Raw genomic sequence first — 17,907 nt, 5'->3', positions numbered from 1 at the left:
ATAAGTGTATACCATACAGTCATTACCACTGGTGGCGGAATGGAAAGATGTGTTTATTAAATCTGAACAACATATTTATCATCTTATCCTTCTCCTTCATTTCATTTATTTTTCTTAATTGTATCTGGTTTTATATGTTGTGGACAGTGAGCCAAGACAAATCAGCAATAAACTAGAATGTTTAAAAGTAAAAATAAGTGCTGCCTATTGGCTGCCGCCCCAATGTGCTGTTCTATATAGCAGCATGACAGATAACCAACCGGTCCAATAACAATGATCACATAGTTGAGCATACCCTGGCAACCATATCTAGTGACTATATGTCACCTTAACATTATGACATTTCTAATGTGTTTAAGATTGGTTCTTGTTGTCGGGCTCATAAGATACAACAATACTGTATATTGTGTGCCTAGGGCGTTTAGTTATATAATTAACTTTAATACTTTTCCATTTTATTTTATTTTGTTATACGATACACATAAATTACTATGCCAAGTGACTGCATTATGCAAGTATCGTTAGGTTTTGCCCTGTAACAAAGATCAACATGCGATCCAATTGTTTCTTCTAATTCATTTTACTATATTCCCAGTTCCTAGACAAGTAACTATAGACACAACAGAACCCAACCCTCCTTGGGCTATGTTCACCTTTCCATTTGGACAGACCATTTGCCAATTCCATTTAGAGGAACAGCAAATGGGAATCATGTGCAAAATGGATCTGTTGCATTAATGACGTAAACCGAATCACACGGACCACACTGAATATGAAGGGGGCATTGTGTGCTTTATTTTGTACCAGGTTTCATAATGGACAAAAAAGCGGAGCACACCGGACTTTTTCTATCATTTTACACATAAGAGAACCCAGATGGACCCCATAGCAATCAGTGTGGACCCTTTACTTCCGTTTTCATCAGAAATCTTGTTGTACCTCTAAATGTCAAACAAATGGAATGTGCAAATGGAAATGTGAACTTAAAAGGGTTGTCAAAAAAAGAAAGGAATGTCCAGCTTCACCGAATCTGTAAAGAGTTTTCTTTATTCACAAACTTTAAACATGGAGGATACAGACTTCAGCACGAACCATATGGGTAAGAATCTCAACGCGTTTCTGGAGACTAAGCTCCCTTAATCATGACATGATTAAGGGAGCTTAGTCTCCAGAAACGCAGATTCGGTGAAGCTGGACATTCCTTTCTTTTTTTTACTTTATACGCCTGGACACAGCGGGTCCGTGCTCCCGAAGATTGGTTTATGCATCATGGGTGAGCTGGCTTATTTTTCTTCTTTAAAAGGGTTGTCCGCTGCTAGGACAACCCCTTCTCATTCCCAACACTTGGCCCCCGTAAAAAAAAAAAATTATACTCCCCTCATGTGCTGGCATTATTCCTGTGGTGCTGGCACTCATTCTCACCGGGGCTTCAGTGCAGTGTTATGACACAAGAGCCTGGCGCCCAATCAGTCCCTATCATCACTGTCCCTACAGCGTCACTGTCCCCACCTTCGGACAAATTGAACATGAAGAGGAAGTCTGGGCTGCAGCTGAACTCTGATTTCCTTTTCATGTTCAATTTGTCCAAAGGCGGGGGCAGTGACATCAGTGCTGATTGGTGCAGAATACCACGTGTCATACAAACGTACAAAACCCTCGGGACCGCGAGTGTCGACATCACAGGAATGGCGCTGGAATGGGAGGCGAGTGTAAGCTTTTTTAGCTTTATTTTATTGGGGCCAAGCATGGGGAATGAGAAGGGGTTGCACTAGTAGTGGACAACACTAGTGATGAGCGAGTATACTCGTTACTTGAGATTTCCCGAGCATGCTCGGGTGGTCTCCGATTATTTTGGCGTGCTCCGAAATTTAGTTTGTCGATGCAGGATCATGATTTGGCTCATCACTAGACAACATCTTTAAAGGGAATCTGTCAGCAGGATTGTGCACAGTAACCTACATGCAGTGTCAGGTCGGTACTGTTATACTGATTAAAATGATACCTTAGTTGACGAAATCCATCTTATGGTTGTTGTTTAATCTTTATTTACAGTTTTTAGTTAATGATATGCTCGTGTCCTAAGGCAGGGCTGGGGTATGTGGTGATCTGATTAGATATTCATAATTCTCCTACACAAAACCACGGAGTACATGTCCAAATGTGAAAATATAAAGATAATTTATTGAGCAATATACAACACATAACAACCCTGTGCGCCCCCCCTCCCCGCCCCCGCCCCCCCCCGCTTGCCAGGAAATACTCACCCAGCTCCAGCAATGTCTCCTCTAAGCGCCGGCAGCAGGCCCTGTGTGAGCGGTCCCGTGTTACCGCTCATTACAGTGGGCGCATAGGGGGCGCACAGGGGATGGGAGGCAGGAGGGGACGCACAAACTTTATTTTTAAGGGAAAAGAAAAAAAAAAGATTTTTCATTCCTTCTCTCCAGCAAACGCTGCTGGGAAGAAGGAATGAATTCTGGATTCAGCACCCAAAGCAGGGGGGACAGCGCTTAACTGTAGCGCTGTCTCCTGCACGGTCCGTGTGGTCCTCACTCAGTCGGCACACGGGTGGCACACGGCTGCCGCACGTGTGCCACACTGATGTGCTACGTGAGCACATAGACACACGGACACGGATAATTCCAGTACCGATTTCTCCGGTACCGGAATTATCTGGACGTGTGAGAAGCCTAAAACGGCATTGAAATCGGTATGAACATGTATCAGTGGTTTCTGTTCTTAGATATTCATAATGCAGACTTCTGACAGGTCACTGATCCCTCAGTCACCTGCCCCCTAGCTTGCGTAATGAATATCTGTATATACTTAAAAAAAAAAAAAAAGAAAAAGCCCTTATGCAGACAGGTGCCGGCCGTGCCACCTGCTCTGCAGAAAAATCACATGTATTGTGTGCCAATAATACATTTTTTTTTCAGGTTATTCAGTTAGCGGAAAAAAGAAACAATTTGAAAATGGCGCCCGCCGAGCCTGCGCAGTAGCTATCAGTGTCTGCTGCTGTCATCTGATAGATGATACTGCGCAGGCGCTGGCGGTGCCCTCTTGGAGGAGGAATTTTTTTCTCCTTCTCCAGTAAGAATGCTCACTAGGCTAAAATCATCCAAACTTGCAGATATCAGCAGGCGGAGCAGACAGTCCAATGTATATGGAGGCCCCCTGACAGATGATGTCGGGGAAGATAAGGATTCGGATTGTATGATTTTGGTTTGCTAATGCTTTTGTTCTCACCAAGACAAATCTGGCTTATTTTAATGTATAAATATATGAGGGGACAGTACAAAGACCTTTCTGTTGATCTTTTTAATCATAGACCTGAGACAGGGACAAGGGGGCATCCTCTACGTCTGGAGGAAAGAAGGTTTAAGCATAATAACAGACGCGGATTCTTTACTGTAAGAGCAGTAAGACTATGGAACTCTCTGCCGTATGATGTTGTAATGAGTAATTCATTACTTAAATTTAAGAGGGGACTGGATACCTTTCTGGAAAAGTATAATGTTACAGGGTATATACACTAGATTCCTTGATAGGGAGTTGATCCAGGGAACTAGTCTGATTGCCGTATGTGGAGTCGGGAAGGAATTTTTTTCCCCAAGGTGGAGCTTATTCTTTGCCACATGGGTTTTTTTTGCCTTCCTCTGGATCAACATGTTAGGGCATGTTAGGTTAGGCTATGGGTTGAACTAGATGGACTAAGTCTTCCTTCAACCTTAATAACTATGTTACTATGTTACTATGTTATAAAAGAGAATTCCCCATTCTTCCCTTTATCTGCTAACATTGCGGTGCCTAACAAACACTGGAAGTGCTCACCATCCACTGAGAATTGGGCACATAAAATACCTTGAAAATATGATTTTGTTATATATTACGGTATTTGTTATATATTATATCTCCGTGCTTCAAACATGGTTGTTGTGTTTCTGGGCCCAGAAATGAAATGTTAATCGAAACAGCATTATTGTCATTGATGACAGCTTTGTTAATATGCAGATGGATCTGTAGCCACTGGTGTATGAGAGCATTCCCAGTAAGGGACTTTAAATGATATCTCAATCAAATACATGATTAAAAAAGCATGGCCCCTGCAGTAGATTAAATAAACACTGAGATTTACAGGCCGATTAAGCGCAGGCTGTCCTTTTTAGAGGGGTTGTTCTGCAGTACTGTTGACAGACAATGGACAAATGTGTCGCTGTTCTTTATCAAAAGCAAATGTGTTGGCGGAGTGAACATCGTGGACAATCCCATACTGGTTTTAATCTGGAGAGAAGGAAATACGAAGTAGGTTTAGGCTATGTGCACACGTAGGAAATGTGGTGCAGAATTATCTGCACTAAATCTGCATCTCCTGGCAGAATCCGCAGGTGCAGATTTTGTGCAGTTTTTGAGCAGTTTTCGTTCAGTTTTTGTGCAGATTTTTATCATGGAGGGGTGCAGAAACGCTTCAGAACTGCACAAAAGAAGTGACATTCACTTCTTTGAAATCTGCAGATTTTTCTGCACCATGTGCACAGCTTTTTTTTCACATTGATTTACATTGTACTGTAAATCACTGTGCAGTTCTGCAGCGTTTCTGCTGCAGAAAAAAACGCTGCAGATCTGCACTAAATCTGCATCGTGTGCACATAGCCTAGGTCTATAGTGTGAAAATAACTTCTCGATCTTCAGCTTCTCTATGCAATAATTTGGCTGAAATACCAATTATTAGGCCATGTTCACACGTTGCCTCGGGTCCCTGCGGGTTTTCCCGCAGCGGATTTGATAAATCTGCAGGGCAAACCCGCTGCGGTTATCCCTGCAGATTTATCACGTTTTGTCCTGCGGTTTCCGCTACGGGATTTACTCCTACTATTGATGCCGCATATGCAGCAATATGCAGCATCAATAGTAGTGTTATAAAAATAAAAAAATAATGATATGCTCACCCTCTGACGTCCCGATCTCCTCGGCGCTGCAGGCGGCGGTCCGGTTGCAAAGATGCTGTGCGAGAAGGACCTTCGTGACGTCACGGTCATGTGACCGCGACGTCACCGTAGGTCCTGGTCGCATAGCAAACCTGAGACCGGACGGCCGCGTGCAGCGCTGAGACTTCAGAGGGTGAGTATAACATGATTTTTTTTATTTTAATTCTTTTTTTTTTACCACAAATATGGTTCCCGGGGCCTGGAGGAGAGTCTCCTCTCCTCCACCCCGGGTATAACCCGCACATTATCCGCTTACTTCCCGCATGGTGTGCACAGCCCCATGCGGGAAGTAAGCGGATCAATGCATTTCTATGGGTGCAGAATCGCTGCGATTCTGCACAAAGAAGTGACATGCTGCGGGTTATAAACATGCATGTGCACAGCGGTTTGCGGTTTCCATTGGTTTACATGTAAATGTAAACGCAAATGGAAGCTGCAGCGGACCCGCAGCGGCAAAATCGCTGCAGTTCCGCGGTAAAAACCGCAACGTGTGAACATGGCCTTAAAGTCTAACTAGCAATATTGGAAATAGAATTCTGAGGGTTTTCCAGTTAAATCCCTCTTCTACATTTACGTGCTTACTGTTTAATACTAATCCCAGATGCAGAAGTTACCTACTAATTGCATAAAATAGGAGCAATGTATATGAGATGAAAGTGTCATGTTCGCATCTGCCAAGGGTTAGGGCTTTGTATTAAGGCAGAACAAAACATTAGCGTCTAAACCGAATTTAGTAAGATCACTGTCACATGTCACTTTGTCACATGCATTGAGCCTTTCTCATATCCCTAATATTATGTCATTATCTTCACAATGGTTACACTGAAATCTTTTTTTTTTTTTTTTTTTTTTAAGGTCTGGTTTCAGAATCGAAGGGCAAAATGGAGAAAAACTGAAAGGGGCAGTTTTGAGCAAGATGGCTCAAAAGAAGGTACAACTGAAGTAACCTCCCCCACCAGAAGTCTTAATTCTCCTTCTTCAGGTGATCCTGCAAGGGGCAAAAAGGAAAACTTGGATGTACAACAGAGGCAAGGACATAAAATACTTAACATAAACTGCATTAAACCAGTGTATAAGTTGCACCGATTAATTAAAGAGTTGTGTCTATAAACTATATGTGCCATCTATAATAATTCACGTTAGTGCTAAGGATGCAATTGGAAACCATGAAGGCTTCTCTGAAACATACAAATCAATAGTGGATTGTGGGACATTGCATGGTGTTCATAACAGTTGACTATTTCATACCAATATCAAGGAAGACAAAAGTATTATGCTCACAGTTGCTGTATATCACATATATGCAACTACATATTCAGCAACAAATTAGCCTAACATATATTCGGATTTCCCATACAAACTGTAAGGAGGCTCTTCCAGCGCAATATGCTACTCTACCTGCCAGCATTGGATACGGGGGATATTATTAAAACACTCATTTACATCTCCTCCTCTATCTAATCAGTGTACATTCAAGATGAGCTTACGCTTACCATTTACACGTGATGTATGGTATGTGTGTGTGTATGTATGTGTGTATATATATATATATATATATATATATATATATATATATATATATATATATATATATATATATATATATATATATATATATATATATACAGTGCCTACAAGTAGTATTGAACCCCCTGCAGATTTAGCAGGTTTACACATTTGGAATTAACTTGGCATTGTGACATTTGGACTGTAGATCAGCCTGGAAGTGTGAAATGCACTGCAGCAAAAAAGAATGTTATTTCTTTGTTTATTTTTTAAATTGGGAAAAGTTTTTTCAGAGGGTCATTTATTATTCAACCCCTCAACCCACCAGAATTCTGTTTGGTTCCCCTAAAGTATTAAGAAGTAGTTCAGGCACAAAGAACAATGAGCTTCACATGTTTGGATTAATTATCTTTTTCCAGCCTTTTCTGACTATTTAAGACCCTCCCCAAACTTGTGAACAGCACTCAAACATGGTCAACATGGGAAAGACAAAGGAGCATTCCAAGGCCATCAGAGACAAGATCGTGGAGGGTCACAAGGCTGGCAAGGGGTACAAAACCCTTTCCAAGGAGTTGGGCCTACCTGTCTCCACTGTTGGGAGCATCATCCGGAAGTGGAAGGCTTATGGAACTACTGTTAGCCTTCGACGGCCTGGACAGCCTTTGAAAGTTTCCTCCCGTGCTGAGGCCAGGCTTGTCCGAAGAGTCAAGGCTAACCCAAGGACAACAAGGAAGGAGCTCCGGGAAGATCTCATGGCAGTGGGGACATTGGTTTCAGTCAATACCATAAGTAACGTACTCCACCGCAATGGTCTCCGTTCCAGACGAGCCAGTAAGGTACCTTTACTTTCAAAGTGTCATGTCAAGGCTCGTCTACAGTTTGCTCATGATCACTTGGAGGACTCTGAGACTGACTGGTTCAAGGTTCTCTGGTCTGATGAGACCAAGATCGAGATCTTTGGTGCCAACCACACACGTGACGTTTGGAGACTGGATGGCACTGCATACGACCCCAAGAATACCATCCCTACAGTCAAGCATGGTGGTGGCAGCATCATGCTGTGGGGCTGTTTCTCAGCCAAGGGGCCTGGCCATCTGGTCCGCATCCATGGGAAGATGGATAGCACGGCCTACCTGGAGATTTTGGCCAAGAACCTCCGCTCCTCCATCAAGGATCTTAAGATGGGTCGTCATTTCATCTTCCAACAAGACAACGACCCAAAGCACACAGCCAAGAAAACCAAGGCCTGGTTCAAGAGGCAAAAAATCAAGGTGTTGCAGTGGCCTAGTCAGTCTCCTGACCTTAACCCAATTGAAAACTTGTGGAAGGAGCTCAAGATTAAAGTCCACATGAGACACCCAAAGAACCTAGATAACTTGGAGAAGATCTGCATGGAGGAGTGGGCCAAGATAACTCCAGAGACCTGTGCCGGCCTGATCAGGTCTTATAAAAGACGATTATTAACTGTAATTGCAAACAAAGGTTATTCCACAAAATATTAAACCTAGGGGTTGAATAATAATTGACCCACACTTTTATGTTTAAAATTTATAAAAATTTAACTGAGCAACAAAACTTTTTGGTTTCTAAGATTTATGCATCTGTTAATAAATCCTGCTCTTGTTTGAAGTTTGAAGGCTCTAACTTATTTGCATCTTATTAAACCTGTTAAATCTGCAGGGGGTTGAATACTACTTGTAGGCACTGTATATATATATATATATATATATATATATATATATATAATGTATATAATACCAACCCTAGGGTAAGGAGCTCAAATATATATCACATACAAAGGAATACAGATGTACAAATATAAAAGGGAGGCAAAAGAGCAAAGAGAAGGAAACAGGAAAACAGATAAAGAGGGGAAGAAGAAAAGGGAACGGGGAGTCAGAGCTACTTAATGGCCAAACAATTGACCAGTACATATTATAATAAACAATTATACCTAAATTCTGTGGTTTCTAGGATACCTATAAGGTTGTGAACTGCCTGAGAGGTGGTACTGCTAAGCAGTAAGATCAAAGTTGTCCCAAATTTTCTATTCCAGAGAGACCAAATTTTTTTGTATTTTGCAATGTTATCGTTTTAAGAGCATAGTTATGTTCATAAATGTTATGGCCCGCAATCCTTTCAATAATATATTCTATTTTAGGGGGATCTTTGTGCTTCCAAAAGGTAGCTATTAGATGGTTGGTAGTAATAAGTATATGACAGACAATATAATGATGGTCTTTTAAAAGATTATCTATGCCAAAAGAGAGTAATGCTAGTTGTGGAGTAAGTGTAAGATGACTACCAATGATATCATGAGTTAAAGATTCCACTTTCCCCCAAAGACTTTTGATATTTACACAATCCCAAAAGGGATGTTTTCCTGTTTCCTTTCTGCCTCCCCAACCCTGTTATTTTGGTCATACCTTTATCCCAACAACTTAGACTTCTTTTTACTACCCTCCCAACCCTGTTATTTTATAGCTAAAAAATAAAATTAATAGTTATGTTTGAAAATCTATTTTGTTAGTGTTAAACCTAATAAAAAATAATTGAAACAAAAACTTGGATGCTTTTTCTTCAAATAACATAACAGCAAAAAAAAAAAAAAAAAGTACAAAGAGAATATGCACTAATAAATAAGGCCCATGATTATGGGATCCAGTACACCAGAGAATGCCATGTCAGTGGGGATAGGCCCCACATGTATCGCTGCTATGGAGAAATGTGCCTGATTTTTGCTGATGAAGCTGCTCCATAGTAGCGATACACGTGGGGCCTATCCCCACTTACATGACATTCTCTGGTATACTGGATCCCATATCTAAGGACCTCATTTATTTGTGATATACCTTCTCTACCCTTTTGCATTTATTTCATATTTGTACATCTGTATTTCTTTTTTGTGATATACAGTATATTTGCGCTCTTTACCCTGAGGTTGGCTTTACTATATCATATGTATATCCCACACATCATATAAACGCATTTTTGTTTTTACTTTTTATGAACATGTGCATAGATGGTCATTGCAATTTTAGCCATTATTCGACAGCTTTTTTGCTGTGTTGTTTATTGCTCTTATTTATGGTGCCTTCTGCCAGCTTTTATCACAGGAGTGCTTATCATTGTGTAATGCTTTTTCTGCTGGTTGTACTTCAGATTACTTACTGATTTTGCACCCGTTTTTGTATTAGATGTGAGTCCCTTCTTTGCTCAAGTTGCTATTCCATCCATCCATAGGCGTGCCATGATATGATCATGGGGCACCAGCGGGTTGTCGTAATAGCCGAAGTTCTGCGCTGGGTGCCTGTCATTAGGATACTCCTGTGAAAGCCAAAGTTTGCTGGCATTCATAGGAGACTGTGATTTTCGCTAAACATAGCATGATCAGTGATCACAGCTTCAAGTCCTCTAATGGAAATGACAAATAAAGCAAAAAGTGAAAAAATGTTTTTAAAAATATAAAAAAAAATAGAAAAATACAAAACTTCAAATCATCCCCCTTTTCTGCCATTAAAAAGAAAACAAAATAAAAACCCACATATTTGGTATTGCTGTGTTTATAAAAGTCTGACCTATAATAATATAAAATAAATTAATCCGACAGGTAAAAAGCGTAATGAGAAAAAAAATCTAAATGCCAGAATTACATTTTTTCGCAGCAGCAACATAGTACGATGTGATCAAAACATTGTATCTTCATCAAACTAGTATCAGTAAAAACATCAGCTCAGTGCAAAAAATACCAAAGGCCCTCATAAAGCCCCATATCCCAAAAAATTAAAGCATTATGAGTCTCAGAAAATGGCGACAAAAGCAACATATTTTTTAGTTTTTTTTTACTAATTTCCAAATTTTCTTTCACCAAATAAATAACGAGACATATTTGATATCTGCGTAATCGTGCTGACCTGGAGAATCATATAGCCAGGTCAGTTTTACTGTGTAGAGAACACAGTACATTTTTTTGCACTTTCAACGCACTTGGAATTTTTTTCCTGCTTTCTAGTGCATCACATGATTAAATGAATGATATAATTCAAAAGTACAACTCGTCACCCAAAAAAGGCCACATATGGCTACATGGCTAGGTAAAAAAGGTTATGGATCTAGGAAGGGGAGCAAAATGCAAAAACGGAAAATCTTTGTTGTGTAGGAGTTAAATGGCTTCCTGCTGATGGCGTACATGCACATATTAGATGTACACTATTCATTTAATTTTGAGCAGCATTACATCTATATTGTAATAAAATCGTATCTGCATACATTATAGCATTATATCCTTTTTCTTGTTATCAGGTGTCTCTCTCATGACAGAGCCGTTCCTACAGCGACATCGTTCTTTCCATCTTGTTTGCCAGGAGCTCTGTTAAATAGTGCCAGCTATGCCCAAGCCTTGTCACACGTTGCATCTCTGAAAGGTGAGCGGTCATTTTAAAAGTAAATGGGTGGTAGATGTGTACAGACAGAGTGAATATTGTGGAGTCGCAGAGTTTTGTGGGACTTGTATGCCATTTACAGCAGCCAGAATTATGCCAGGATCAGAGCTGGCAGAGACCGCCATAAAACAGACTGCGTTCATGAATTTGGGTTCCTCTATAGTTTTCTATAAAGAGAGAAAATATTATGGACGGAAGTTGACCAATACTGTAGATGCATTTCTCTAATACAAATAATACAGAAGTAATTCTTACAACATGGAATGATTGTGTAATACTTGCACGAAATCTGTATTTACTGTTATATATTCATCCACAATCTGGCACTGGTTTAAAATGGATAGTTAAGGGAGAATATTGCCAGTTTTGTATTATTTGATTAGAAAACCGGATTTGCCACAAAATGTGCAACCAAAAAGGAATGAGCGACCACTAGTTAGTTTACAAAAGTATCTTTATCCTTATCACAACAAATCTCTGTATTAAATAAATGTATAAAAAAGAGGAAGTGGAGGATGAGGACGCAGAACAGTTCTTAAAGCCCCGAACACTACATCCACAGAAAGCAATGTCTTTCAATAAAACTACCTAAAATGTTAAAACAACTGTCAATGGATCTCCATATCACTACAATGCCCTATGCATCCTATCTTGTAATAGAGTAATCACAGGAAGATATTGCTAGACATACCCGTGGTAATAAAAAATTATCGGTATCTCAGTTGTTAACACTGTTGCTTTGCAGCATTGGTGCCAAATCCCATTGATGACAACTTCTGCAAGGAGTTTGCATGTTCTCCCCATGTTTGCGTGAGTTTCCTCCGGGTTCTCTGATTTCCTCCCTCACTCTAAAGACATACTGATATTAATTTATATTGTGAGCCCCAATGGAGACAGTGATAAAGATATCTGTAAAGCACTGTAGAATATGATGGCGCTGTATAATCAAGTAATGTAATAATTATAAAAGAAGACACAAAAAATGAAAGGCAAATAAGGAGAAGATGAAAGAGGACACTAAAATTATTCCTCAATGACAATACTCCATTGAAAAAATAGTTGAGTCCAAAATACAAGCATTTAAGTAAAAAAAAAAATGTTCCCAGAGGTGTTCATGTTCTAACAAAGAGCATCTCTTAATACTAATACACTAGAAAAATAAGTATTTTACATCTAGTATACCATATGAAAAATCGTTTTGGAAAATGTGGAAATGATGGTACAATAATCTAAAAGAACTATTTAATTGTGTGTTTACTAGCTTTTTTGTCACTCCATAAGCCTGTTTGGCGCTTTTTAGACAACCAATAAACATGTGGGGATTGCCTGCCAGTCACTGTAATGCCATCTTGGTTGTGCCATTACTATGATTGGCTGGCCGCATAGCATCATCGGGTCAATATAAGACCTGTGATGCTATGCTCGTCACACTGTACTCAGAAACAGGTAGAGCAGGGAGAGGTGCTGGTGAATGAGACAAAATTATAGCTGTGTAATAGCCATGGACTCAACCATATTTACATTTCCTTCAAGTACCCACCAGCCCTTCTTAGGGCTAATTCTAATCAATAGTTATACTGCTGTTAAGGCCCCTTCACATTAAGCGACGCTACAGCGATACCGACAACGATTCGGATCGCTGCAGCGTCGCTGTTTGGTCGCTGGAGAGCTGTCACACAGACCGCTCTCCAGCGACCAACGATGCCGGTAACCAGGGTAAACATCGGGTAACTAAGCGCAGGGCCGCGCTTAGTAACCCGATGTTTACCCTGGTTACCATGCTAAAAGTAAAAAAAAACAAATACTAGATACTTACCTACAGCCGTCTGTCCTCCAGCGCTGCGCTCTGCTTCTCTGCTCTCCTCCTGTACTGTCTGTGAGCCGGAAAGCAGAGCGGTGACGTCACCGCTCTGCTTTCCGGCTCACAGCCAGTGCAGGAGGAGAGCAGAGCACAGTGCTGGAGGACAGACGGCTGTAGGTAAGTATCTAGTGTTTGTTTTTTTTTACTTTTAGCATGGTAACCAGGGTAAACATTGGGTTACTAAGCGCGGCCCTGCGCTTAGTTACCCGATGTTTACCCTGGTTACCAGTGAAGACATCGCTGGATCGGTGTCACACACGCCGATCCAGCGATGTCTCCAGGGAGTCCAGCGACGAAATAAAGTTCTGGACTTTGTTCAGCGACCAACGATCTCCCAGCAGGGGCCTGATCGTTGGTCGCCGTCACACAGAACGATTTCATTAACGATATCGTTGCTACGTCACAAATAGCAACGATATCGTTAACAATATCGTTATGTGTGAAGGTACCTTTAGCAGCACTTAGGGACAGATTGTGCTGAAGGGATTGTGTAGGACAGCATAGGGTGAATTGCATGTCCTTAATGCTGCAGAACTCCATCTGAGGTGGGCCAATTGCACTGTGATTGTAATACTGCAATTTTTCCCCAGCAGTTACATTTTATGCGGCATTTATCATGCTCCAGATGTGCCTCAAAACAAAAAACTTGGTTGGTTAGAAATGGCATCGCTACATTGATACTGCAGTGTAATAATTCTTTCGAAAGTGGGACAATTTTCCTTCAATTGCAATACTGCAAATTTTTTACAGCAGTGAAATTCTATACAGCATATATTGTGCTTCAGATCTACATGAAAACAAAATGAAAAAAAACTTGTTTGATTAGAAATAATATCGCTTTATTGATATTGCAGCATAAGAAGTCCATCTGAGCTGGGTCAATTTTCCTGCAATAGTAAGAAAGCAAAGTTTTCTCAATAGGGATATATCATGAGTAATTTAAAATGATCAAGTGATGGGGAAGTGGACGTGATGATGATGGTGAGTGCAGCAGAGGGCAGTAGTTGAATTCCAGCTACACCAAGCCTGGCGGCATTCTGGTCAGCCTCCGCACATAAGAGCTGATGATTGGGCATGGATGTCTGACATCTTTTCAGTTCTGCATAACTTTGAGATCTTGACCAAGATGGTGAGGGGCAATGATGCCATAATCAGTGTTACCATGCCTCTTCTCTGTCTACTGAAACCTCACTGCTCACAATTAAAGGGAACCTGTCACCCCCCAGGCGTCTGAAACTAAAAGAGCCACCTTATGCAGCAGTAATGCTGCATTCTGACAAGATGGTTCTTTTAGTTATTGGTGCTGTAAATGCAGACAAAATCAATTTTGTAATTTGTCCGAAATACCCGTCTTCAGTCCTGGAGGCAGGTCTTTCCCCCCCTGCTGCAGACGCCTCACAGCCATCACTCAAGGCTTCTTGGCGCCGGGCGCCGCCTCCTCAGTGCTGTTTGTTTTGAAACCTGCCAGCTCCTGCGTTCTTTTGTCATGGCTGGGGCAGGCGCAGTGAGCACTGCCCGTCTGTCCTCATATGCAGTCTCGCTGACTGCGCCTGTGCGGCCGCCCTGCTTGTGAATCCCAGCCCCTCATTGTCTTATGATTTATTCACACTGCGGGGCAGGCATTCCTGGGCATGCGCACTACGACCTGGGTGAGTGGCTTAGACACGTAGTACGCATGCCCAGGAATCCCAGCCCCGCAGTGTGAATAAATCATAAGACACTGAGGGGCTGGAATTCACAAGCAGGGCAGCCGCACAGGTCAGCGAGACTGCATATGAGGACAGACAGGCAGCGCTCACTGCGCCTGCCCCAGGCAAGACAAAAGAGCGCAGGCGCCGGCAGATTTCAAACAAACAGCGCTTGAGTGACGGCTGTGTGGCGTCTGCAGCAGGGGGGGAAAGACCTGCCTCCAGGAATGAAGACCGGTATTTCGGACAAATTACAAAAAGGATTATTTCTGCATTTACAGCACCAATAACTAAAAGAGCCACCTTGTCAGAATGCAGCGTTACTGCTGCACAAGGTGGCTCTCTTAGTTTCAAACGCCTGGGGGGGGGGGGGTGACAGGTTCCCTTTAAAGAGGCGGCTTTGAAGGCAAGTCAAGTTGACACAGAGCAACAAACTATGCTGCATGATGCCCAGCCTCATCTCATCTTCTCAATGCTGATTGGGTGATAATGATGATGAGGAGGAACAGTAGCTGGTTGCACTACAGATGGTAATAATAATAATAATTTTTATTTATATGGCGCCAACATATTCCACAGCACTTTACAATTAAGCGGGGACATATCCAAACAATAAATTCAGTACAAGTTAAGACAATTTAAACAGTGACTTTAGGGGTGAGTTCCCTGCTCACAAGCTTACAATCTACAAGGAAATGGGGGGGACACAATAGGTGAAAAGTGCTTGTTATTTCAGGTCTGGCAATTATAATAAATAGGGATTTTCATATAAAGCTGCATGATCCGGTCATCAGCCCGTGTGTTTAAGTGCAATAGTCAACTATCAAGTGCAGTTATCATGTGCATGGAGGGTGTGGAGACAGATGAATAGTAGGGTGCAGATTCACATGCAGATAATATTTGGAAGGAGGGAACAGGACAAAGTTAGTTTACTGAGTAGTTGATGTGGTAGGCTTTTTTGAAGAGATGGGTTTTTAAAGCGCGCTTGAATAGGTCGGGGCTAGGTATCAGTCTGATCGTCTGGGGAAGTGCATTCTAGAGAGCTGGCGCAGCACGAGAGAAGTCTTGGAGACGGAGGTGCGAGGTTTGGATTACAGGGGATGTTAGTCTTAGGTCATTTGTAGAACGGAGGGCACGTGTAGGGTGATAGACGGAGATGGGAGAGGAGATATAAGGCGGTGCAGAAATGTGGAGAGCTTTGTGGGTGAGAGAGATGAGTTTATACTGGACCCTGTAGCGAATGGGTAGCCAGTGTAATGACTGGCACAAGATGGAGGCATCGGTGAAGCAGCTGGACAGAAATATGACCCTGGCTGCCACATTCAAGATGGATTGGAGAGGAGAAAGTTTGGAAAGAGGGAGACCGATCAGAATAGAGTTGCAGTAGTCCAGATGAGAAAGAATAAGAGCAACAGTAAGAGTCTTGGCAGTTTCAAAGGTGAGAAAAGGTCGGATTCTGGAGATGTTTTTAAGATGCAGGTGACAGGAGCGAGTGATATAGGGAGTAAAGGAAAGTTCGGTGTCGAATCTGACCCCAAGACAGCGGGCATGCTGCTTGGGAGTTATGGTTGAACCCTCCAGGGTAATTTCGATGTTGCGTAGAGTGACGTTAGTAGAAGGGAGAAACACAAGAAGTTCAGTTTTGGAGAGATTTAGTTTCAGATAGAGGGAGGACATGATGTTAGAGACAGCAGACAGACAATCCTTGGTATTTTGAATTAGGGTAGGGGTGATGTCGGGGGAAGAAGTGTATAATTGGGTGTCGTCAGCATAGAGATGGTACTGGAACCCAAATCTGCTGATTGTTTGTCCAATAGGGACAGTGTATAGAGAGAAGAGGAGGGGGCCCAGGACTGAGCCCTGCGGAACCCCGATAGTAAGGGGACGAGGAGAGGAAGAGGAGCCTGCAAAAGATACAGTGAAGGAGCGGTCAGAGAGGTAGGAGGAGTATCCACACCACCTTCATCCTGCTGTGGATGAGTCTGAAGACGAGGAGGAGATGGAGGATGAGGAGGACGAGAAGGACAGTCTTCCTCTTGCTGGGGACAGGGAAGTCTTGGCTATTGGCAGTCTGGCACACATGGCGGAGTTCATGTTCCACTGCCTTTCCTGTGACCCTCACATTGTACTCATTTTGGCCAACATTCATTACTGGTTGGTCACCCTTCTCGAACATGCTACAAGGAGAACTTTACATTTCTCCTTCCTGTGGTGAAGAGGTCTAATAAAATGTTGCCGTGCCAGAAAGCCCTAGTTAAAGAATTATTTAAAAAATCCCATCTGACAATGCTGGTGGCAGTGGTCACAGATCCTTGGACAACCAAGGAGTAGAGATGAGGGAGACACACACCAGATGTTGCAGAGGCAGAGGAACACTATCAAAGGTCTGGGATAGTTTTCTCAGACCCTCCCATCACTAAGGTCCTGATATGTGGGGTACTCTGACAAATAGGGAAAAGTTTTGGAAGATGCTGAAGGAGTACCTTGCTGACTGTACCAGCTCCCTCCATGATTCCTCTGTGCCTTAGATACATCCACCTGTCAACTAAAAATGCTGGCAGGCTTATAAAAATGAACAAGGGCAGGATTGGACTAGACTTCTCTAAACCACCAGATAACAGCAACGGAAAATAAACTGAAAAAGTGTTTTTTTTTTTCTCGTCTATTCCCATGCACCCGTTTCCACCCAATCTTGTATATACACTTCAGGATTTAATCTATTTTGTATTGTCCTCCTCTTTCTCTTCTTCCAGCACTATATCAACAGGGTGACCATGCTACCCTCACTATACATTTTTAAGGGTGTTTTTAATGCTGATTTCCTACATATCAAGCTGAGTAGATGTGAAATACTCTACTATATTACCCAGAAGGATGCTGCTACATTAAAATAATCATTTTTTTTCATGGCTAATTCAAAGAGATTCTATTCCGTTACAATAATACTTATCTTATCTGCACTTCATCTACGGTGAGGTGGGGCAGTAGGAATAGCATATGACAAGCTTCTATTCAGGGATTATTGCCTTATAAATTATATTTTTTGCTGCTGCAGATTTCAGGTTTTTTTTACAGTGATCTGTGCTCAGAAATTCATTAAAGCTGGCAGTGTTTCTTGCATTCCTCTAGAATTTGCTGCTGCTACGTGCATGAAACATCTTTTCAGGGCCGGATGAAATTCCTTCTATATTCTACAATAACACCACTCTTATTTGCTATTTGTCTACGGTGAGGTGTCACAGTAGGTATGGCATATGAAGGCATGTAGTCAGGGATTATTGCCTTTTACATTTTAAGCATTCCTATTGTTTTTGTCCATGCATTGATTGACCAATTCATTTTTTTCACACTGATCTGTACTCAGGAATTCATCAAAGCAGGCAAAATTAACTGATTTAATGTGTCCATTTACAGTTTCTCAGTAGCAT

General features: G+C 41.8%; 1 protein-coding gene across 1 annotated transcript in view; it reads left to right on the top strand.

The window, feature by feature from the left end:
* The window catches only part of DRGX (dorsal root ganglia homeobox), a 140,544-nt gene that overhangs the window by 11,383 nt on the left and 111,254 nt on the right, over positions 1 to 17,907 (top strand). The window contains exons 5-6 of the mRNA XM_069754966.1: positions 5,838 to 6,010; positions 10,791 to 10,912. Coding sequence (XP_069611067.1) covers positions 5,838 to 6,010; positions 10,791 to 10,912 — 295 coding nt within the window. The remainder of the gene's footprint in view (positions 1 to 5,837; positions 6,011 to 10,790; positions 10,913 to 17,907) is intronic.

Source organism: Ranitomeya imitator, chromosome 2 (assembly GCF_032444005.1).
Source record: "Ranitomeya imitator isolate aRanImi1 chromosome 2, aRanImi1.pri, whole genome shotgun sequence".
NCBI classification, from domain to species: domain Eukaryota; kingdom Metazoa; phylum Chordata; class Amphibia; order Anura; family Dendrobatidae; genus Ranitomeya; species Ranitomeya imitator.
The sequence above is the reverse complement of the archived record's forward strand: the minus strand, read 5'-3'. Positions and strand labels throughout refer to the sequence as shown.